The 25,097-nt window shown below is 37.5% G+C and overlaps 1 protein-coding gene across 1 annotated transcript in view; it reads right to left on the bottom strand.

Moving 5' to 3' along the window:
- Nucleotides 1-3,026: 3,026 nt before the first annotated feature.
- GALNT10 (polypeptide N-acetylgalactosaminyltransferase 10) overlaps nt 3,027-25,097 on the bottom strand; it is a 152,705-nt gene continuing 130,634 nt past the window's right edge. Inside the window, exons 8-12 of the mRNA XM_031953573.1 lie at nt 13,519-13,626; nt 9,423-9,644; nt 7,369-7,485; nt 5,704-5,853; nt 3,027-4,279 (exon numbers count right to left, since the gene is read on the bottom strand). Coding sequence (XP_031809433.1) covers nt 4,112-4,279; nt 5,704-5,853; nt 7,369-7,485; nt 9,423-9,644; nt 13,519-13,626 — 765 coding nt within the window. The 3' untranslated portion in view covers nt 3,027-4,111. The remainder of the gene's footprint in view (nt 4,280-5,703; nt 5,854-7,368; nt 7,486-9,422; nt 9,645-13,518; nt 13,627-25,097) is intronic.

Below are 25,097 nucleotides of genomic sequence, written 5' to 3'. Positions count from 1 at the left end.
AATTTTCTCCAAGAGAAATATTCTGATCTGAAATACTCTCAAAACATAGTCATGAAGTTCAGTCCCTTCATCATGCTGGTTAGCTTTTTGTGGAAATGTGGTTTGCCCAAACTGAATGTTATATGTAGTTTATTAGCACAGAAAACTGATGATATCATTGCCCTTGTTCTAGACATTTTGTTTCTATTAATGCATATTCACTTTTTTTGGCTTCTCATCAGTGCTGACTCATAGTATGTTTGTAATCCATTAACCCTCAAGGTTTTTTTTTTTTTAAATTATTGGATCAAATGGATGTTTAACCATATCTCCCTATCTAGCACTTAAACAGTTTAAAATAATTATTTGAGCATCTTGTAAGTATTCTTGTAAAGATTAGTTTTGCAGTTCACCATTCGAGAATTATTCAAATATTTTTGACTTCTCATTTTATCATCGTTATCAGATACTCCTTTCTTCCTGTTATCTCTAAATTTGATAATTTCTATATGTTCCCCAAAATTATAAACACTAACAAAGATAGACTCCCCCATTGTACTCCACTACAAACTTTTCCTTCAGTAATATGGAGTTATTGATATCAATTATTTGAGTACGATTGTTTCAATGATTACATTTCACTTGAAATATATGATTATTCTAAACGTATCTCTATTTTGTAGAGCTAATGTGAATGCCAAATGTCTTTTTTGCAATGCAGACATACAACTCTGCAGCTTATCATCTTCCTGCTCTACTCGTCTTGTAGCCTTGTCAATGAAATGTTTGTCGGTCTATAGTGACTTGTTTTGAGTGGACCTATGCTAGCTCCTAGAGATCATTGCTTCCCTTTCTAAAATGCTTCACAAACTATTTGTTCAGTAGTCTGTTCTACAATTTTTTCAGCAATGGCCTTCAATCTCACCAGTCTATCAGAGATACTCTTTCTAGTTAAGATTTCCTATTCTCAACTTTCTTTCTAAAAACATTATGTTAATGTGAATATGAAAACCGATCTGCATTGGAAAAGGGCACTGAGATAAATGTATTAATAGTTTTTAGGCAAGAAGAGTGTGATGATTTTAATTTCTTGGTAATATCTTGATCTGGAACAGGAGAAATGTGTCCCCTTCCCCCAGAAGTGACTGATGGCATCTGAAATCAGATTTTTATCTCAAATGCAAATGTGAGATTCTATTCTCAGACTTTTGCTATAGTAATTTAATTTCTAAATAGTTAAAACTAATTGGAGTAATGGCTTCACACCTTGGCTCTATTATGAGTCTCTAAACACAATTCCTATTTTTTAATCAGTGGGTGGCAGGTTGGCTAAGCAAATACTTTCCATTAGCTTGGGAAGCCCCTAGGAGAATGGAATGTAATTAACTGAGCAAGATGAACCCATTAAGGAATGGAATTTAGTGACATGTATATCTGGTCATGGGACACTTGGAGTCTTCCTTTTCTGTAAATAAGATAGAAGGTAGAGGAGATGGAATTGGAAAACTAGTTCTATTCATCCCCCTGTGAGTAAAGCTGATCAAACTTGGTTATGATAACCTTTTAGAACCACTTATGACTTAGATGATTGTCTATAGACTTCTCCTTGGTTTTGAGGTTCTCTTGACTTGCTGGTTTAAAGAGGACTGAAAACCATGTGGTTAAAAAAAAAGCCCCTTTACTGTTGGAGAGAATTACCTCTGGGAATTGTTTGAATGAACTTCAAGGGGCTAAGAGAAACTTCTTGTCAGTCAGGATGAAGCTTTGCCAATGTGGAGGATTACTGGTGGTCTGGAGCACTAAACCTGATAGTTGCTGAGAGGAATATTACCTTTCAGTAGAAAACCTGGGAGAGTTAGGTTAGAGAGGGGAAACCCACAAGGTCTTTTGCCTTAGACAAGATGGCAATAATAGTATTCACATTTTCTGAGTGCTTTCCTTTCAAGATTTCTGGGAAGTAGTCAGTATTAATTAAGTTTTACAATGCCTACTTTAGTTTTATTGATGAAACTGAGGTTCAAGGACAATAATTGATTTATCTAAGGTCACACAGTTCATCAGTGGCAGAGCCAAGCATGGGACCTGGAGTTTAAAGAAATCTCAGATACCATCTAGTCCAGCCCCTACTACAGATGAATCTCCTCTAAATATTATGAAAAAGTGGCTAACTTTTACTATTTGCTTAATGATGGGAAACTCACTACCTCCTGAAGCAGCCCATACCACTTTTGGACAACTTTTATTATTCACTGAAGTCAGATCTATCGCTCTACAGCTTTCCTTCATTTCTGGTTTTGCCAAACACAAGTCCAATCCCTTTTTCTACACAATGGGCCCTTCTCTCATTTGAAGTCAACCATGAGACTCTTTCTGGCTTCCAAGGCCAGGTTTTTTCCCCCATTACACCTCCTGGAGATAACCTGATCCTCTCTCTGGAGGATGGGCTGCTCCATCGGCTCTATGAGAAGTGGCTCCTAATATTTTGATTGTCATTTGGGTCAGTTTCCTTGTTGACTTCTAGACACTAATAACTTGCCAATGATTCATTCTAACATGAGTTAAGAATTTAGGGGGTTGGCTGTCGGAATGGTAAGCTCTTCAAAGCTTGGGCAATGGTTAAATTAGTGGCATCTTTAGGTAAGATTCTAGTGCTTTCTTATAACTCTCATTAAGGCCTGTGGTGTCCTGGTGAGCCAAGGATAAGGGAGATTTACCTGGGCAAGGTTATAGGGCTTGCCCTCTGGGCAATATCCCATCTTGGGCAAGGGACTGGGCAACAGTAGTTAAATTGTGATGAAATGGAAACACTGGACTTCGAGCAGACAACTGGAGTTTAGCCTGGCTTTGTCCTTTAATACCTATGTAACCATGGGCAAGTGATTCTTCCCTTAGATTCCTCATCTGTAAAATAGGATAATACTTGGTATTAACATTCTCACATTAAATGTGTTACGAAAACACTCTGTTAGCCCCAAAGCACTATAGAAATCTGGGTTGTCACTACTATAGTAAGAAATATAAATACAGTGAAAAATAATTACACAGAATTACTATACAAAAATAAATTTACTGTAAAAGTTGGATGTTTGGCTGGTGGTGGTCAGCAAATCAGGATTGTAATGTAGAGAATTCTAGGGAAAATGACAAACAGGTACCTTGAGCAAATTTCCAAAACTGCATTCATGTAAAAGAGAAAAAAAATAAAGGCTGGTAGGGACCAACTGCAAATTACAACCTTGCTCCAGGCTGCCTCAGAAGGTCAAGGGCAGGGCAAATAGATATCAATAAAGAGATTGAGCTCCCATTTTAGATAAGCAGATTAGAGCCAAGGTGCAGCCTATATTATGACCAACATATGTAAGTTAAAGGTCAGACCCACAGTAATGAAACTACTGGTCTTTTGGGGCTCCTGAATCCATATCCATCTCATAAATGTTCAAAAAATAATGTAGAACATATAGTCCAATGTAGTTGACAATCTTTACTGTTGTGGACCCTTTAAATCTTTCCCAATCCAAGATTTTGAGAACTTTCCCACCCTTTTATCTGCATTTTTGCCCAATATTGATCAAATAACTTCTATGAAACCTTCCTTTGGCAGAGGGTTAGGTGAAGAAGATAAAAACTCAGATATGCTGAGGAAATCACCCAGGAAAACTTTGATACCCCACAGGGGCATCTTTCCAACCTCCCTACCAAATCAGCTGCATTCTTTGGGGGAGAAGCACCAGAGCTGGTCAGGCCTTCTGTTCCTGGGATGGGTGGCTTCAGGCCTGATTTAGAGGGAACATCAGTTCTGATAAAAGTCCTGAATATTCTCAATCTTCCCAATAGAGAGAGGTATTGAGGGAGTGAGTGCTACAGCATTGTAAAAATTAATATTGTCCTTTAGATCATGTCTTCTCTTCCACCTCTGAAAATATTTCCTGGGACATTAATTGTGTTTTTAAAAAATTATTCCTTTAAAAAAATCTCTTTCCTTCACCAATTAAAAAAAATAGTTGTAATATGTGTGCATGTGTGTTTAGGGGAGTGTGTGCATGATATACATATGCATATATACACACACACACACACATATATATATATGTACACACACACACACACAGGCACACATAGTTATTTGCTATGATTATAGGTCAGAGTTCTTGTTGAATTTTTCCAGGACAGTTGAGTTTGTGTACTGAAATATCCATTGCTGTGTGGGAGACGATGGGTTGCAAGTATTCATGAAGACCCTGTGATCACTCTCAGTACAGTCCATACAGCTACCACTGACAGGATGATATAGAGTCTTGCCCTGGAAAACAGAGATATTATAAAACAGAATTTGCTTTACAAAGGATAGGAGGGAAAGGTGGGACATAATGAACAATCCAGTATCACTGCAAAGAGAAAGAACTACTATCTTCAAACTCAGGTAAGGCAGACATACTTTTCTATCTGTTTCCTAAGTCATTTCAGTGTAGTAGAAAAAAACACTGAAATAGGAGTCAGAAGACCTGAGGTTCTGGTCCTGACTCTGCCACCAACTTGTGTGGCCCTAGACTGTCACTTTACCTGTTTCAACCTAATGAGATGACCTTGTGCCCATCCAACATTGGAGCAATCTTCCCTTAGTGATTCTTAGAGAGCTACTGAGAAGATGTCTGATACGCAAAGTGTCTAAGGGATCCAATAGTTCAATTTCATCTAGTGTTTCAAGAACATTAGATGAACAAAACCTTTGCTGTTCAAAAGCACATATATTTCCCAGTTAATGCTTCAACAGGAAAGCCTAGTTTCTTGGAGGTCCCTTACCACTCCCCCAATCTCCTTTAAATGTATTCAGACATTATATTGTATAGTTAAATAATATCTTCTTAAGGTCTCTATTTATAATGTTACTATGATTAAACATTGTCAAGGCCAGCATAAATAATGCTACTAATACTGTTAAGTATTTTACAATTTATAAAGAACTAGAGCACAAAGATTATTATTCTCATTTGGAAGCTCAAGAAGGGAAATGATATGATTTGAACTCATCTACTCATTCCAAATTTACTGCTCTCACCACTATATCTTGAACTACACCCAATATTCCTCCTTGGGGGAATGTCTTGTGGTGACTTCTTGGTTAGCATTCAGTGCACTAGATGGAATCAGGGAACTTGGCTTGAGGATCTGCCAGGGCACTTACCAGCTGTATAATCTTGGGCAGGTCTTTCTGTTTTTCTGACTCCCTCAAATTTTCATTTCCTTATTTGTAAAATGGAGACCACTTACTTCATGGGAATGTTAGAAGGCTCAAACAAGATCATATGGGCAACACTTTGCCAACTCTTTCAGGAAGCCTGCCCTGACCAGCTGTCCTCCTAGCACTGATAATAACCTCTGTACTTAGATCTCACATAGGACTTTGTTTTAACATATGGCACATGAGGTTATTTATTCTGATTATCTGCACTTGTGTCTTATCCAAATACTAGATGCAAACTTCATCAGGGTAGGGGTGTCTCCAGAGCCTCGCACAGTAGTCTACACACAATAGACACTCAATAAATGTGTCTTGTATCATACTGTATTTATAATACCTGTATTAACCTGATCTATTATTATTAAAGATGATATGATTTTTATAGATGCCTTATACTAGCTCTATGCAAAGCATGAGAATTCAACATAACTTAAAATGGTAGTTAAGGGAAGGATGACTGGGAATTACATAGCTTCCACTCTTACATTTACATATTTCCATAGCTGGTTTCCTTTCATGCCATGACAATCATAGAGTGTCACAGGACTGCTATGGGAGATAGTGTCGAAACAAAACTTCTTGGTGTGTTGGGGATCTCCAGGACGGATATCTTCTCTCCAACTGAAGGTAAACACCTGCAGATACACAGTCATAACTACTTTCATTATGATAAGGACAGGAAAAAGAACACCCCAATACCCTATTGTGCTACTGTGATCCCAAGTCTGTCATGGGAGTTAGGGCTGGGCTTGATTATAGGTGGCAGTAACAAATGTTTTTTTCAAGTATGGATAATTCTAAAACTTAAATTTTCTCTTTTATTATGAGCTTAAATAGCAGCAAACATGAACCATTCTATATGCAAAGAAAAATAAGACTGTATATGAAACTGTGAACTTCTGTTATATACAATTACCTCTTTAAGAAAGCAATACATTTTTATTTCAAAGACTGGACAGGTAATTTGCTGATGGTATGGAATACCAAGGACAACATCCTAAAGATGTTGGCAGGAAGCTAGAGGCTTCTTAAGAAATAACTGTGACAAGAAGTTAGGGGGAAAAAGTGTACATTCATCAACTGGTCTAACAAATTGTGGCATATGATGTAATGGAATATTATTGCTCTGTAATAAATGATAACTATAAAGAGTTCAGAGAAACATGGGAAGACTTATGAACAGGTTGGAAATATATCAAGGAGAACCAATGACTCCAATAATATAAATAAAAACAGCACTTAAAGAAGCACTCCTATGGGGGCCAACAGGATTAGAATGCTTGCTGCATATTGCCTAATATAGTTGATGTGTGGGTTGGTTTGGCCTAACCAAATATATACATCTGACTCATGGTATTAATATAATTATTGTGATCGCTAGTTCAATCCCTTGGTGTCTTTTTTTTGTCTTCCAGGACTGCACTTATGATTTTTCCATCTTGTTGATCAGTCACTTCCCTTTTCTGAGATTCATTTTCCTCTCTTAGGGGGTTGAACTAGAAACTGCATAAGGTCTCTTTCAGCTCTTTCATGCTTTGTTCTAAGGGTTCTTTTAGTTTGAATATTCTACATGTTATTTTCTAAAGTTTCTTTCAAGATCTAAGATTCCAAGATTCAAATACTATTCTATCTGTGAGAAGACTTGGGTTTATTCCTTTATTGACAGCCCCTGTTGGGGATACTTAAATACTCTATTTTTAGACTTTAATTAGTTTAATTTATTATTTTCATCTCTGCAAATGTATTAAAGCTGTCCTTTTGAGGATATTTAATTCTTCTTATAGATCAATGCATATGCAGGTCTGTGGATTTGAGTCTCTTTTCTAGCACCATAGAAGGTGTTAATCAAGTCCCTGTTTTCTGTCTGGGGAATTGATTATTGAATACTGAAACTGCTTCAGAGACTTGCCTTAGGCTCTTTTGTGTACATATTTAGTATCTGTAATACATTTGGTTCTTCTATTACTTCTCTCTCTGGGCCCTCCCATTCATTCTCACCGTTCTTCCTCTTCTCCTTCAGATGTGATTTAGAAGGCACTGGCATAATTACTTGGAACTCTGGCCTCTGGCATTACAGGACTGAAGAAGAGGAATTCTACAGTCTAATAGGGAGTGCCTAGATGTCTGAGGTCCCCATAAGGGAGGGTTACCTGCACATTACTCCATGCTGCCTCCGCTCGGCCTTTGACGCAGCTTTCTAATCTCAGAGGGGAACCTGGGGCACCATGTTTTGTGCCTATACACAGCTGGGTTCCTACATTGCGGATCTGAAATGGCAAAGAGAGTTCTGTATACATGTTGCTTAAGGGCCAAAGGACCAGTTAAAACTTTCCAGAAAAAAATGGAGCAAAATGACATGAACCCCAAGGACAGGTGGAGGAAAGGGGGCTATCAATATGGTTTAATTTCAAGCTTGACCTTAAAGTTTAAGTTAACTTTATGGGACTGTTCTTCACTTCTCATTAAAGGAAAATTCAATTAAACCAGGGTCAAAGAAAATATTTAAGGAATCATCTCTGTCCTTCCATTCTTTAATGCAGGGGCTCTTAATCTGGGGTCTATGGATAGATTTCAAGGAAATTTAGATGGGAAAATAAATCACACCTTCATTTTCCTTAACTTCTAATGGAAACTTAGCATTTCCTTCAATTATAAACTTTAACAAGTCCTCATTATTCTGAGAAGGGTTCCATAAATTTAACCAGATTGCCAAAGAGGTTCATGACATAAAAAAAGTTAAGAATCCCTGTATTGAGGCATCTTATTATAGTAAAAAGAGAAGGATATCTGAGTTTGAGTCCTAACTCTTCTCCTAAACTGAAGACAGACCTTGGACAAATTATAGCCTCTGGGGCCTCAGTGTCCTTTTCAAAATAAAGGGAATAGCAGTGAGTTAATCACCCAGAAGGAAATAAACTCTAAGTTCCTTTCCAGATCTAATATATATATATATATAATTTTTTTTTTACTATTATGTGATTTCTTCTAACCCTGAAATTCTCTGTCTAGTTATCTCTTCCACAATACAACTTTCCCCATTGAAGTTTCAATATATTGTGGGTCAGCATAAGAAATTAAATAGGAATTTTGTGGAAGTTCTGGATGACAGACAAAAGTCAGCAGGGGACATAGAAAAAGTTTAGAAACTCAGAAATGCATAAATAGTGTGTATAGTATTATATGATATCAACATATTTTATGGTTTAATACCACAAATATACTCAAATTTTACAACAAAGTGGTACGAACATGCCATAAAAAAAGAAAAAAAAACTAGACTTCTGTGGTATGAAGGGAGGGCCAAAGAAGTCTACAAGGATTTTCCAGATTGAGGGAATGCTGTGCCCTTAACCCCCATTATGTGGAAGAGATAATTATACTATGTGCTAAGGACTTTTCTAGATCTAATATCCTATTATTTTATTTACTTATTTAATGCTTCTAAATTCCCTGTGCCAAATATGCAGGAAAATTTAAGAAAAAAAATCTCTGTCTTCAAGAAGTTTAAAGCTATCTTTTTATTTCTACAATATTTACACACACATCATCTAATCATCTTATTTTATTTTCAGAGAATCCTTAGGAGGAAAGGAAAGAGCAAGTAGTAATAGTGTCATTTTATAGACTGGAAAAAGTGAGGCTTCAAAAAGTAAGGTGAATTGCTCTAGTCACATGGCTAGGATTATGACTTGAGACTTTTGATACCCATTAGATCACTGCTTTACCTTGAGAATGTGAATCTGTAACTCAGAATAAAATTGCTAGGGTATATAACCAAATTAAATTAGGCAGATTAGCTCTTCCTTTGACAACTGCCTTATTAACTGTTTGTTAGATCTTGGTCACCATTTCTTTGGCGGTCAGTGGCTTAACATGTAAAATAAGTACCTAAGTAGTAGGGATAGAGGTGGGAGGAAAGCATCTTTCCTTTCAGCTCTGAGTTCTCTGCTTTAATGAAATGAAAAAAACTAAACTGGGGTCCTCAAATTTTTTAAATAAGGGGCCAGTTCACTGTCCCTCAGACTGTTGGAGGCCGGACTATAGTAAAAACAAAAACTTTGTTTTGTGGGCCTTTAAATAAAGAAACTTCATAGCTCTGGTTGAGGGGGATAAACGTCCTCAGCTGCTGCATCTGGCCTGTGCGCTGTAGTTTGAGGACCCCTGAACTAAACACTCTCTTCCTCCTTCACTGCTCAAAACTCACCTCTCCCCAGGCAGCTGCTGCAGGCTCCACTGGAGGATAATACCTAGGCAGATCCCAGGCAATTTCAGTCATGAACCACTTGAAGCTTTTGCAGTTTAAGTGGTTTCGGAGATCCTTTTGGGCAGTGACATCCCCTGTGGAGAGATGGCGGTATTCTGGAAGGCGTTGGTAAATGTATTCTGCATATTCATCCATCCACACCTCTGCCACTCGTTTCAGATTCTGGAAGAAAAAATGTAGAAAGAAGAGGATGTTAGGCTTTTGGGGGAGCAAAGATGGAGCTGGTCTACACAGATATTCTTATTTTGTAGAATTCGTGGGGAGATTTTAAGAGCCAATCTTATTCTGAGAAATAGTACAGAAAAAACACAGCTATTTGATTTTGTAGAAATCCTTTCACCTTTCTAAGTCTCATCTGCTCATCTGTTAAATGGGATAATACTGTAGGAAAGATCAACTATTATTAAGAACTAATTATTTCAGTGCTGTTACTTCAGGGGTGCTAAAAAGGCCTTATTCTTTCCCACATTCTAGTTAATTCCTGAAATTTCACTTTTGGACCATTATCCTTTTATCTTAGGGCTATGATGTCTGTGAAAAACTCTCCAATAGTTTTAGTTAGTGTGATGGAAAAATATGAGCCAGAACACTTTGAAATGGCACCTAAAAAGCAGCACAAATGAGGGCACTGAGCACATGAAGAAGATTATGAGACAGATAGATAAGAGAGAAGAGGATGAGAGGGAGAAAGAAGAGAGGCAGAAGGGGAGAGGAGAAACAGAGAGAATGAGAAAGAAAGATAGAGTCAGAGAGAGAGACAGAGATAGAAAGGTGGAAAAAGAGCAGAGATGGGAGAAGGAGTAATGGAAGGGAATTAGGAAGAGCGTGAAAGGAGAGTTAACAAAAAAGGATTTCAGAACTGGGAACAGTCATAGCCTCCTAAGATTGAAGGAAGCTGAAAAGAGTTTGTGGGGCATATTATAAATTACTAATCAGGTTTAAACTTGAAAGGAATATTCTAGTCTAGGGTAGGTAAACCAAGGGGAAACTTGCCTAAATTTTGCTTCAGGACATTGGAGGATGGTTAGCAAAGAGAAGAGAAAAAATGATAAGAGCTTTGGATATCATTTGGAAGAGATATTAGATCTCTTCTACTATGTGTCCTACAGAGAACTAGGGTCAGAGTGGATAGAAGTCAAGGGAACAGAGATTTCAATGTAAAGAAAAACTTGCTAAAACTTAGCTGTCCCAGACTGTAACAGGCTCCCTGAAGAGGCAGTGGAAAACCCATCTATGGGGGTTCTTTAGTCAAAGGCTGGGTGACCAGCCTTTGTCAGATATATTATATAGGGATTTTCTGTTTGAGGAAAAGTTGGACTCTATCTTCCAACATCTGAGGCCTGAGATTTGGCAAGTCTATGTTTTGAGGTTATTTCCAGGGCTAATATCCTATGCTTCTACAAGAGAATGGCAGTAAGTATTGTTAAACAAAAAACTGATAAGTCGTGGTAAGCTTTCCTTTAAAAATGAGCCCTTAAATAAAAAAAAAAAATGAGCCCTTATCTAGTTGGAATGGATAGCCCCTAAATTGTTACCCTTGGTTGATGTTTCTTGCTTTTTTCCCCAAATCCACTTCTTCCATGAAAGTTTCTGGCTTCCTTTGGGAAAAAGTGATCTTTCACTTCCCAGATTTCTTCTGAGAGCCATATGCTCCAGCCTTAGTCTCAGTTTTGGAATCTGAGACTTCCTGATGGAAAAAATATTGGGACGCCGCTAGTCCAACCTGTAGCTGACCAGGAATCCCTTAAACCACATCCCTGAGAAGTGGTGATCCAGGATGTACCTAAAGACCTTCAAAAATGAAGTTCCCATAACTCTCCTGAGGAAGCTCATTTGACTACTCATTGGCAAGTTCTCCCTTACTGTGAGCAGAAATTCATCTCTCTGGAACTTAGATGACAGGTTCCTTGTGGAGAGGGTCTGTATTGCAGTTCTCTTGTACGCCAAGAACCTCACACAATAGTCTGTCTATAAGTAGTGCTAAATAAATGCGGGATGAGGTAAATTAAATTAGAATGCTCTCAGAAGAAGTGCTGCCTGGTAACATAGGGAGAGACAAAGTAGTCTCTTCAAGTTCTTTGGAATTGGGTGTTCTATCCTCAAATCTCACTTGGCCTTGGCTGGTGAATGAAACAACTTTTTTCTTCAGTGGCTGGTGTGGTCACTATAATCCTATGTCACTAGAGGGCGCAGAAGTGTTTCTATTGGATAGAAAGGTACTGAGGAGAACCTGAACTTGGCCAAAGTGGTAAACTGGAGGATTGGTGGAAGGCCCTCACTCTGGGGATCCTAGGATTTTACCTTAGGATTGAACCTTGACGAGGGGAGGCCCTGACCAGGCAACAATGAAAATTCCCTTTGGCATGGAGCTCAGCCAACTAGGAGATGGTGCTTGTTCTTCAGGAATGGCAAATGGGGGAGGTCACTCGGAGCAAGCAGGCATCTGGGAGAACAGTGAATAACTTGCATTTCTATTCCCTTGGCAATCTTGAGACAGGTAGTACAGGTATTAGCTCCATTTTACATGCGAGGAAACAGCAATGACTTACTTGCCTGTGGTGGCCCAGCTGACCTAATCCTTGGCAACTGGACTGGGATGATAGCTATGTCTTTTGACATAGTTTTTCTGTTCCCGCTATACCATGGGGCCTCTCATTAAAGTATTTTACACACATACATACACACACACACACACACACACACTGCATATACACTGTAAATATTTCAAAGATCATCTAGTTAACCTATCTGGATAAGAATCGTCATTACAACATCCCTGACAAGTAAAGGCTGCTGGGTAACGCAGTGGGTAGAGTGCTGGACTTGGAGTTAGTCACATCTGAATTCAAATCTGGCCTCAGACACTAATTGGACAAATCACTTAACTTCAGTTAAAGTTGAAATTGCCTATTTGCCTCAGTTTCCTTATCTGTAAAATGGGGATAATAATAGTACTTATCTCCCTTCGTTTTGAGGATAAAGTGAGAATATTTGTAAAGTGTTTTGCAAACCTTTTATTATTATTATTATACAACTAAATTATGTTTGAAAACTGTAGAAACAAGGAACTCACTATAGCCTCAGGTGGCCCATTTTGTAAAATGAAGGGTTTGGACTAATTTCTGAATTCAGAGGAGAAAATTGTGGCCCAGAAAAGGATAGTAACTTTGCAGTATTGTGGAACCAAAGGACTTGAAGGGACCCAAGAAGTCATCTAGACCAAACTGTGAAATGAATAGAATATTTTTTGAAACATCTCAGTTAGAGGTCCATTTGTTTTCTCTAGGAACCTGGGAGAAGGACACACCTTGGTTTATCTCTGGATCAAGCAGAAATCCTTCTTCTACATGATAGACCTTTAAATATTTGAAGATGGCCACCATGCCCTTATTAAGTCTTCTCTTCCGCAAACTAAGCGCTTCTTAGCATAGAGGGTTCCTTTAGCACCTCTTGCCCATAATCTGTATCCTCTGCTTCTATGAATAGCACCTCAGACTGAATAGGTCTTTCTGGCTGCCATGTGACATTGCTGACTCCTACTGAATTTGCAGTCCACAGAAATACCCCAATTTTTTTTCCCCCATACAAACTGTTGCTCAGTCATGCCTTTTTAAATTGTACTTGTAAAACAGCTTTTTTGAAGTCAACTGCAGGGCTTTACATTGCTTCTATGAAATGGCATTTTAATAGATTTTGCTCTGTAATCTGGCCTATCAAATTCCCTTTGGACTTGAGTTCTGTCATCAACCCTGGTCCAACTGGTATGAGCATATGTAGAGAGATTTAAGATCTGAAGAAACTCTTGAGGTGAATTGTGGTAAAGCTTGGACTAAGCTCAGACCTGAGAGAATTCCTAAGAAAATAGGTTCTACAAAATAGACACATATAGTTCTAGTATAGCCTTTATAGTTTTTTTTTTTATTATGGATATGGAAGTGCTTATTTTATTTTATTTTTTGGAAGTTTAGAATAAAAAATAAAATTCAGAGATTTACCCTCCTACCCTGGATTCCTCCTGGCAAAGTCAACATCTTACCCGGGCCAAGCTGACTCCTGTAGGGATCTTGTAGGGGATATATTTCCTGTAGATGTGACCTACTCTGGAGCAGGGAATGTCCTCCATTCGGCCTCCACACATCCACACCTATGAGGGAGAGAAGAGGGAGGGGAGAGAAGGAAAGAGAAAGTAGAGATAGAAAATATGAATCTCTGGATGAGATTCCTAATTACCAGTTTATTTTTTTAATCCTTCCTAGAGCTTCATTGGCTTAGAAGTCTAGAAGTTTTTTTTTTTCTTTAAAGAAACAGTACCTGCTTAGATTTTTATCTTAAAATCCAGACATCAACAATCACAGAGTCTTAGCAATCCACTACTTGGAAAAGACCTCTAGATTCTTGTCCCAACTCTGCAGGCCTAATTCTGAACAAAGCCAAACCATGAATCTCTCTGACAGATTTGCTTTCTCTGTACACTCTCTTAAGTAACTGAAAATCAAGCATAGTATACTGAAAAAAGGTAATAAAAAGAATATCAATAAATAATGATGCATGTCTATTATGCACAATTTTTTTTTTAACTTGGAAGCAATTGAGATTAAGTGACTTGTCCAGGAACCCACAGCTAATAAGTGTCTAAGGCTGGATTTGAATAAACATCATATTTATTATTATATCACACATGTAAGTATGAAAAAGATATAGATATGCTTTCAAAAATTTTTCCAAAGCGGATCAAAAGTTCAGTTATGCAAGTGACTATAAGATATAGAGATATATAGGATCTTGTTTGGTTTATTATTTAAAAAGGTATTTGATTCAGTAGAACCAAATGTTTTCAAGTATTTCCTTCAAAAAAGTGTCTGTCAGGCATATATCTTTAATAAATTCTTTGATGTAATAATATAATAATAAAGATAATTTTGTTCAAAGATCCTAAGAAAATCAAGGTGAGGCATAAAACAAGGAAATATACTTGCTAAAGGTGAAGACTATCTAATACATGAAGACTATCATAATATATGAAGACTATCTAATACAAAGTGATGAAAATGAAGTGAAAGAAGGATTCTCTATTTGGTTGAAATCACTCTCATCCTTGCCCCAGTTACACCCTTGCTCCTATTTTTCTGGCTCATATTTTGTTTATTGCCTCAAACTCCAGAATACTGTAGAACTCCCTCAGATTCTGAACCACTTAAAAGACTTTCGTCTAACAACATGAATAGGCAGAAATGAGTTGATGAAGGATGTCTATTGTCTACACTATGGTAGACTATAGTAATGGATAGCTCATTGGGTTAAACCATTAGTTTATATTTAGGGTAGATACTACAAATAAAGAAGGAGCTGGGTTCAAAATTTAGAAGAAGGAAAAGGATGGGTTGGCTTATATTTGGGAAATTCTGCTGTTTTCAATAATTCTAAGCATGTCCCTGAAACACAAACCCATTTTTAAAAAACACCATTATTCTAATGATATCTTATGGCTACCAATCATGGGACAGTACAATCTCTGAAGAATCAAATTTGAGGGTGAACCAAAAAGCAATGGAGAATCATATGATAGGCATAAATAGGTTGCAGCAGGAAATGACATAAAGGATTTCATCTGGAAAATGACTGGCAAAGGAGGTAGGTTGGTTATGTAATGGGAAGAGATAGAACACTCAAGTGCCCCACCAAAGTATATTGAAAAGGTTTAGAAGAAGGCTTCCAGTGCCTTGTTTGGAGTCCCTCTGGCCAATTTTTGGGAGGACAGAGGCAAGAGAAGTATGGATGGCTTAATAATTGTTTACTGACTGACTGATAGATGGATGGATTGCCTTTCTGCACTACTGGAGGAGCATCTGTAATAATCACCATGCAGATCCACTGAAATACTGACATACTAGAAAAAGGGGATGATCAAAAAAGGAAAAGGTCTGTTCAGAATGATGAAAATGGATGAGAGTAAGAGGTTATCTTCACTTAATTATTTTGCTCCCATTTTCTTTGTTAAAAAGAATAGTTCCTGAATTGGAAAGGAAAGAACAAAAAAGGTTAATAGGGAATTTAAATCCAAAATAAGAAGAATCCAATTGCTCTCAATGATTTCTAGTTAACAGGCTTAAATGAACTTTATCCCAAGGTGCTGAAAGAAAGAATGGATATGACTGCTGAGCAATTTTCAATGATCTCTGAAGGATCTTGATGAATGGGAGAAATGAGAAAGGACTAAAGAAAGCTAATATTATGATTTTCAATAAGTATAGGTTGCAAATTATATGCTAGTGAGCTTGACTTTGATTCAACAAATCAAATCAACAAGCATTTATTAAGTATCCTCTGTACCAGTTATTGTGCTAAAACAAATATAAAATTGAAACAGTTTCTGCCATCATGAAGCTTTTATTCTATTGGGAAGACAAAATATATAAATGTAAATATATACAAGCACAAGCAAATCAAATAAAAAGAATCTTAGAGAGGAGGGTGTTAGGAGTTACACCTTTCCTTTGAGACCGGCCCCTCCTGCAGAAAGTGGTAATTGAGCTAAGTTTCCATCATCAGTCATCCTGTATTATGTCATACACTGGACTCAGATGACTCTGGAGGAGAGTGTGAAACTGGTGACTTTGCACAGCCTTGCCTCATTTAATCCAATTTACTTGCAAGTCAAGATATCACCCTCCTGATGTCACTGTTTCTTGTCTAGAATGAAGGACCAACAACAAAGGGATCCAGGAACTCCAGAAAGTGAAGGTGAAACTGGAAAACTAGAGAGAAAGTGGGGAGCAGGGATCTCTAGGGCAAAATTATTGAGATGACAGAAAACATAGTGTAAGGCTACAGAATTCTAGGTTTACAGCTGGATAAGAGACCTTATAATCCAATTTCCAAGGAAGTGAAGGGACCTGTCCCTCCCTCACAGAGAGAATAAGGGGCATCATTTATTCCTGATTCAGTGTACGCTGGACCTTAGAAAAATGCAATTACAGATTGATCCAATTTAGAGAATGGGTGGGAAAAGGGAAAAGTAGAGAATGAAGGAAAGTCAGAAAAACACTACCCTCAACACAACCTCTTATTGTTAGATTATTGTCAAAGTCAAGCCAACAAGTTATATTTTCAAAGTAGGAGATCCTATCTGGAGCTAAAGTCCTATAACAATAACTTTTCCTTTACTCAAGTGATTTGTATAGCCAATGACTTTCTCCAATGGATGTCGTTATTGTAATTTATTATTGTGCCCTGTGACTTCATGATTGAGGAGTAAATAAAGAGTAGGAAGAGCCAATCACTTTTGTCAGACCAGAGTTTGGAAATTCTCTTAGAGGCCAATAAAATTAACAGTTTCCAATTTGTTAAATTTACATTAGCCAAACAAGTCCAAAGCATTAAACCTTCTAAAGGGTTAGAAAGAATTGTAGTTCTATTCCATTCAGTTCAACAAACACATATTAAGCTATGTGCAAAAAAAAAAAAAAAAACTATGTGCAAAAGACTGTGAAAGGTGATTCACTTCAAGCAATTTGCTGGTTAATAATAGAAATTCCATTCCATTTTTGGTTTTGTTTTCTTTTGGGGAAAGGGAAAATTCTGCTTGAGTCACTCAATAGCGATGTAACCTTAGAAAAGTCACTTTACTTTTTGAATCTCTACTTTCCGCATCTATAAAATGGGAAAAACAATAACTCTCCTGTTGCCTCACAAGATTTTTGTGAAAATCAAGGAGATAATGCATATATAATCTTTTGGACGCTATGAAGCATGATGGAAACAACAGCTATCATTATCTTCTATTATTGTAATAAATTGTGCAAGGTCAATTAGGAGAATTAGGACAAGGAATATCGGAACTTAAAGGGGACTTTAAATAATGTTCCCAACCTTTTTGAGTATGAAAATTTCAAGATAAATACATGATAGTAGTTGTGCTATTAATATCCATGAGAAAACAAATGTCAGAAAGCTACTATAAATTCAGTAACACAATGGATCTGTACTTCATTAATCATCATCTCTATACATATTGGGAAGAAAAGCACTACTATTTTTAATACATATGTGAGACAAACCAGTCTACAGAAAGATTATTTATTTACAGGTTTGTGTGTTAATTTGCAGACTTGACAAAAAAGTTTAAGCCCTCAGATTGAGATCCACTCTACTCTTAAATCAGGGAAGAAAATTTCCCCCAGGTTACACACAGAGCTATTTAGTAACAAAGTGATTTAGCAACAAAGAACAGAAAACTCTTTTCCTTTAAGTGGATTGCTCTAGTTATAAGCATTCTTGATGACCTGGGTAATATGGACCTGGTAGTTTTAATGTAATTCTGTGTATTAATAATATTGGGATCCTGAGGTATGGAACTGCTGAAAGGGTTTTGAATGACAGCTAAGTTGAATGACTGCAGCTTCCTGTACAATGACCTTACTCAACAACTTCCTCAACATAGAAGGCGATTCATAAGTGCTCAACACCCAGAATTTTAACCTACTTTGTATATTGTCCAAAGTTAAACAGTCAAAGCAGAAATAACTCAAAAGTCATTTTAAAAAATTCTTTTCCTGGAAACAGCTATAGCAGAGCTCATAGTCAAATTCCTTGACATTCTTTCACTTTTGGGCTACAAGTCACTCCCAGGATCATCCTAATGTAGCTGAGTTTGGTTCCTCATCTCAATGTCTGAATGAATCAGTTGGTAACTTAGTTCCATTTAGACCCAAGAAGTAATGAAGGTTGGAACAAAGTAATGGTTCCTCATAAATTAAGCTAATTCTTATGCCAATACCTTTTCTGCTTGGGGGCAGGGGAAATTTTTGTATTCTCTTAATTATTGAATGCCAGTCCCAGAAGTCTTAGAACATAAGACTGTCAGGACCTTGGTTCAATCCCCCCCCCCCCCAATCTATCAGAAGAATAAACTAGGGTGAGAAAAAAGGAACTGAGGTGCTTATGGTCACTTAGGAAATTAGTGAAAGAGCTGATTCTTGCTAGTCAGACTGGTGAGAAAGGGTGGATTTTAAAGTCACATTAATTCTTGAAAAAAAAATCCAGTTTCAATTTCCTTTAAGGGTACTTTTCAGTTGAATTTGTCTAAGGTAAAGGACTGACTTCTTGTTAAGAGCTGATAGACATTCTCATGAAAATATGGTAGTCCACGAAAAAGCAATAATAATATGGTTATCACTAAATTATCTTTCAGCATAGAAAAGCACTTAAGAATTGAAGGCAACCTAGGGATCACCTAAGTTTTTTACAGATGTGTGAAAAAAGGCCCTGAGAGGGGGCTGCCTCCCTCAGGTCTTATGACCTTCAGAAAACAGCTAAAGGAATCCTTCTTCCCACCTCCCCCAGTATTCAATTATTCAGAACCTTCCTTCCAAACTTTTCCCAAAGACTTTCTGACCACAAAGATAATTGCTATATGTTAACAATACAGTAAAATATTTCGGTAAATCTGTCATGAGTATGAGCACTTCCTCCAGCGATGCAGATCAGAAACCAATCCAAATATTACTGAATAAAACTCTTATTCTTGTCTTTTCAGAAACACTCCATACGTGACCAACTCTTCATGGCAAGAGGCCTTCTGACTCATTAAATTTTGTGGATACTAAGGTAAAATTCTCATTGTCTCTTTGCTACCTGTCCAACCTACCTTTCTGAGTAAATGTGCTGGATAATCTTGTATAATATTTCTCCCAAGCACAATGATTGACATTAAATATAATATTAATCACTACAATAATTGCTACTTCTACTTTATGGAAAGAAGGTACAAAATGGTAAAAATAACTCATTCAATGGTACTAGAAAAGCCAGAAACAGGGATGGACACCTAAAGAAGAGATGACAGACTGCTAGAACTGGAAGGAACCTTAGAGATCACTTTGTTTAATTTCCTTGTTTATCAATAAAATTTTACATGCTTGAACTTCTCTATTACTTATATTTACTTGGCTGACATCCAATAATAACATCACCATCCATTTGTATAACAGTTTACAAAGTAATTCTACAAATTATTTTCCCTTTTTTGTGGATGGGAAAAACAGGCTCGGAGTGATGAAATACTTTGCCTAAATTCAGAGTGACACCAGGACATGTCCTGGACTGATCCAAAAGGATGGACAACATTTCTGTGTCCGCTGAGAGTTCAGGTCAGGAGGACCATCTATTCTCAGGCTATAATTCCACACACAAAGTTACCTTGCTCTACACAGAAAGAAGAGTATGGGTTGCTGGAATCAACAACAATCTTGTGTGTTATCAAATGTACCAGACTGGAAATGGAAGCTATCAGGGAGGAATAAAAACTCTATATACAGATGTCATTTTCTTTCCATATATGAACATGTGTTGTTTTTCTGATTTCTGAGGTGATACTACCTATTCAGTGATTCCTCTCCTGAGGGTGCAGTGGCCCTACCATCCTGCCACAAGAAGTTCTCAGATATATTCTGTCAGCTCAGTCCTCCAATCTTTTCTCCCTCCTCAAAATTTCTGCTATGAGATGTGGTCTAAAAGCAGAAAACTTATTTAAAAAAGATGGTTCTCATGTCTTTGTTATTTTGTTAGTGAACAAATTTTTTTGTGTGGACAGGTGCCACACATGGTGTTTATAAAAGGCAATGAGCAATCCTTACCTCTCAAAGAGGGAAAAGATGTAATAATATGCACTAGCAACATCAATAAAATGGCAGAGAACGAATAAAAGGGTATGACCTCAGATCCTGTAAAGGCAAAATACAGACAAGCAACAAATAGGCAAAGGGTCTACAAAGTCACAGAATATCAGAGTTGGAAAGAACCTAGAAATATAGAATATTAGAGCCAGAACTCTTAGGTAGGTGGTATTAAGCACTATTTCTTTCTGTCTTTAGTTTTTTTTTTTTTGTTAAACTCATAAGGTTTTGTTGTTGCCTTTTATTGCTTAAATCAGGGTTTTCTTTTCCATTTGTGATCCCTTTTCACTGGAGAAATTTTTATGTGACCTCAAGAATATAGGTATATAAAACAGGTATACAACTCAAATATTTACTGATAATAAGTTATAATTTCACAACTTGCCCCCTTCTGCCCCCACATTCAGTTATGATACCCTTATATACCCATATGACAAACCACAGTTTAAAAAGCTGGGTTTTAACTATATCAATTCCTGAGGTATGCTGTAACAAACTTCACCTTTATCCTAGCTCTTTCCCTTATAACAAAGAAAAAGTGAAGATAGCACTGGTTAGCATGCAACTATCTGTTACTTCATTTTACAGATGATGAGACTGAAGATTAAAATAGGTCAAGAACCCTGCCCAAGGACAAAGATATAGCAAGTATTAGAGTTGGAGCTCAGATCTTTAGATTCCTGCTCCATCATTCTTTTCCCTCAAAACACAACCAGTTTTATTGATTCTGAGAGACAAAATGTAGAGGAAAAAAGCCAGGATGTTTTTTGGCTTCAGAACAAGCAAGTGCTCTACTTTGGCTTCAGCTGATGATGACTGGTTGTTGAATCAGGGAAGAAGAAAGGCTAAGTTTGGTGCATCCCTTTTTGGATTCCTCTCTAAATATCCTTTGCCCTGGGCTTAGCTTTTATGTTATCTGACCCTTACCTCTCAGAAAGATCAGAAAGTTCAATGGATTCTTAGATATTTCTTTGCCTTAACACCTTTGTAGATTTGCAATGGTCCCAACTGCCTTCTGAAAAGCAATCAGCAGAATGCCTCCCCTGTTCTTGGCAGGCAACTTTCCAAAAGGCTGGACAGCTGCCGGGGCACATGCATCCAAGAATAAACACAACCACACACTCATACCCTTCAGGGAAAGTTCTCAGAGTTAGCCTTTGAGACGATGCTAGTGACAGAGTCCAGGCAACTCTTCTGCAGCTGGGTTTTTCCTCAACACCTGTGCTGCTGTCTGGGATGGCAGGGTCTGGAAAGGACATGTATGAAAGGAGGCGAGGGAAATGTATTTTCCCATGCAGATGGTCCTTTTGCAGTTGTTGGCAACAAGTCTAGCCATCTGGCTTAGGCTGATGAAATGCTTGGCTCTCAAATGAGGCAGACCTGGATAGATAGAGGGATATGGTCTTCACTTCCAGTCTTTATAAGACATGGTGTCTTACCTTAATCTTAGCCCTGTTCATTTTCATGAAAGATCAAATTTAGAATCTTTAAAACAGATTGGAAGAATTCACTGTAGACCTTTCAAACAGAATCTAGGAACTCAGAGGTATTTCTTCCATTTCCAATCACATCCAAAATAAAGGGCATGTTAGAAGAGATGCAATAAGAAATTCAGTTGAGCAGAAAGGGATTAGGGTGAAGAGAGATTGTTAATAGAACACTATTGTACACAGTTTTACCAGGGGAGGAAATGTATTGTGTCTTTTCTCCTAACTTCCAGTGTTCTGTGATTCTGTTTTCTTTGTCATCTTCCATGGCTCAATTTTCCTCCAATCTTTGTGGCCTGGTGAAGGATTACAAGGGGTAGGAGTGGGGCGGGGGGGGCCTTCAGGCTGTATATGGATGTGAGAATATAGCTTGCCTCCTGGATGGTGGCACTTAAAAAACTTACTTGAATAAAAAGGATGTAATACCATTCTTTTAGTGGCATACTTGCTCTCTATATTGGCCCCATTGGTTCACAACCTTAGTCCTTTAAGAAACAGAAGAGGTCAGATCAATATAGATCAATAAATGGATGTTCCGTCAGAGAGGACACTGAACTTGGAAAAAAAAATTCAGTTAATGAATATGTTGCTGTTGGCTTGATATAAGTTCCCCTGGCTCCTGGTGTCTAAGATAATTTTAAAGATTCATTACTACTACTATGTCACTTACCCTCCCACTTTCCATCTTTACTCCCATTCCCACTATCTTTCTATGAAGAAGCCTAGACAGTGATAGTTATTGTGTGCCAAGAAAAAACACAACCAGGGAGAAAGCTATCAAAACATGCTAGGACTGAGAAATTATGAATTTGTAGACACTAATAGGAGGATAAACATTAAGTGGTAAGGATTCTTATGGGTCAGGACTTTCCCCCTTCCCAAATAGCCTAAACAGATCAACATCTTCCCAGTCTGGCCTTGATGATCTAACTTAGAAGCTTGCCTCTATTCAGATGAGGAAAATTATCATTAAGAAGTATTGATTGACTTATGGTGTGAACAGAGACCTATTTGCCCACAGCACTGGGAATTCTCCCCCCACCATCTGTTTTGGTAAGTCAGGGTGATTTCTGTACAATGCTCCCAATTTGGGGCTGAGTCCAGGAAGTGGTATCTCATCTTTGTCTTTCCTGGGAGAGTTAGGAAGTTCTGCTAGGTAGCCTATTTGTGTCTCCCTGTTGGTAAAAGGGGAGAAATGGGAAGCTCATTTTAAATAGTAAGATTTGTGAGGTAATGAGAAATGGTCTCCGGTTCTGGCCAGAGTGTAGCCCTACAGTGCTCCCTCCCTATCTATTCTCTTAATGCCATCCAGGGGGAAGGAGTACTTACATTAACCCTATTCTTTTTGTCGGTACTAAACTTGTCCATATGCCCAATTCCCACTGTTTCTTATTTTCAAAGGCATGGTATTCCATTCTCAATGGATTTCCTCACTGATATGAACCATCAGCTTTATATACTGTCTTCACTGATTCCACTCCTCCAGTCCTGTTCATGGTTATTCTTATCTGTTGAAGGCTCAGCTTTTAAATTTTACATAACTCATCCTGGTCAACCTAGACATGACTAATATGTAGGAACCAAATGTACAAAACAATTCAGAGGTTAGCAGAGTACATTCTTATAGTGCTGCATGGTTCCAATGCTTTTTTCTCCCAATATGCCTGAGGTAGATTAAGTATTATTGCCTCTCCTTTTATAGATGAGTAAACAGGATTTTAAAAAATAAAATATGAGATTAGTTTAAGATTAAAGCAGCAAAGGAAAATAATTTATAAAGAAGAGGGGAAAAGATCTGGCTTTACTTCAATTATAATGTTGCTTTTGTAGTTTTAACTGTATATTAAAAAATACCCCTATCATTTAAAAATACTGTTTTAGGAGAACAATGGTTTGTGGCTTTGGCAACTCACCATCAGGATGAATGGGCAAATGGTTCAATTGGTCAGAGGCCAAAACTTATTCAGGGATGGTATTGGCTTGTGAAGAACTAGGATAACCAAGGTCACCATGAGGGACTAGCTAATGGATGGAGCTTACTACAAACAAATATACATAACAGAAAGCAGATAGCAGTTGGCTGGACATTTGACCTGCAGCATTCTCTATAAATTTTATCCATTCAAGGGCAAGCCCTGTTGGTTTATGTTGTCTTGAACTGAGGATGGCATCTGACAATCATCAAAATAGAAAGGCAATAGTAAGCACACATGTCAAAAATGGGCAAGATGCAGGGGGAAGGAAGATTTTTATAATAATAAGAGGAAATCTTCTTTGAGAAAAGGAGAAATATAGGAGGAGAAAGTAAAAGATTGGGCATCAGTAGTAGCCCTCTCTTTTAGCCTTGACTCAGTCTTGCTTGACCTCATGATCTTGGATAAATCACTTTTTCTTTCTCTGTTTTGGTTTCTTCACCTGTAACCCAGACAGGCAGTTGGATTATCTCTGTGCTTTAGGCAACTGAGTCTCTTCCCATTCTGATCATCTCTATTTTCCTGCTCCAAGATCATCTCTACTACATTCTAATATCCCTTTTAGCTTTGACATTTTAAAATACTCATCTTGCTTAAGCTAACAGTAAATCAATGGCAGGACTGGGACTAATTTTTGGGTCTTCTGGTTCCCTATTCAGTGCTCTTTCCACATCATTAGGATGATTGATGGACAATGTTTCTATTCTTTGTGAACACAGAATTGTCATAATGCCCGATGGTTAATTAGCTAAGTAGCTCTGGATCTACTGAAATTCTAAAGTTTAACAAACAAAGAAAGTGGAACTATACAACCCAGCTTGTCTAAAGGGGAATCAAATCCACAAAATTGAAATCTGAGCTGTTGGAGCTTGATCTCTGAAGACCTGGAGATCATTAAGGATTTTCACATCATCTGTCAAGAGTCTGAAGAAGAAGAATACTGCAATAAAAGAAACTTTACTGTAGTGAGAGGAGGGAGGGAAGTTTTAGTTCTTAAGTCTCAAGGAAAATAATTTGTAAGATAGCTGGTTGTTTAGGGAGTACTAAACACAGGAAAGCTAACTGAATCCAGTGGGGGAAGTAACTGAACCAAGAGTTGGAAGGGTCTTCAGATGTCATCCTACTATGGTGGAATAAGCCTGAATTTGAAGTCAGAGTTCTCGCTCTTACACACTCTGGTTAAATCACTGCACCCAAGTATCAATTTCCTTATCTATATAATGAACAAAATAATATTGGCATAATTTACTTAGAGAACTATTAAGAGTCACTGAATGAATTATTGTAAACCATAAAGTGTCATAGGCACATGAGTTATTTAGTACAGTTGATGCTGGAAGCACACATTTCTTTCATATCTTTTCTAATGCAAAGAGCCATGTAAATGTAAGCTATTATTGTTCTCATCATCATCTCTTATTCCTGAAACAATCTTGTGAATAAGGTATTATTATCTATATTTTATAGCTAAAGAAAGAGAAA

This window comes from Sarcophilus harrisii, chromosome 2 (assembly GCF_902635505.1).
Source record: "Sarcophilus harrisii chromosome 2, mSarHar1.11, whole genome shotgun sequence".
NCBI lineage: Eukaryota > Metazoa > Chordata > Mammalia > Dasyuromorphia > Dasyuridae > Sarcophilus > Sarcophilus harrisii.
This window is presented reverse-complemented; position numbering and strand designations above follow the sequence as displayed.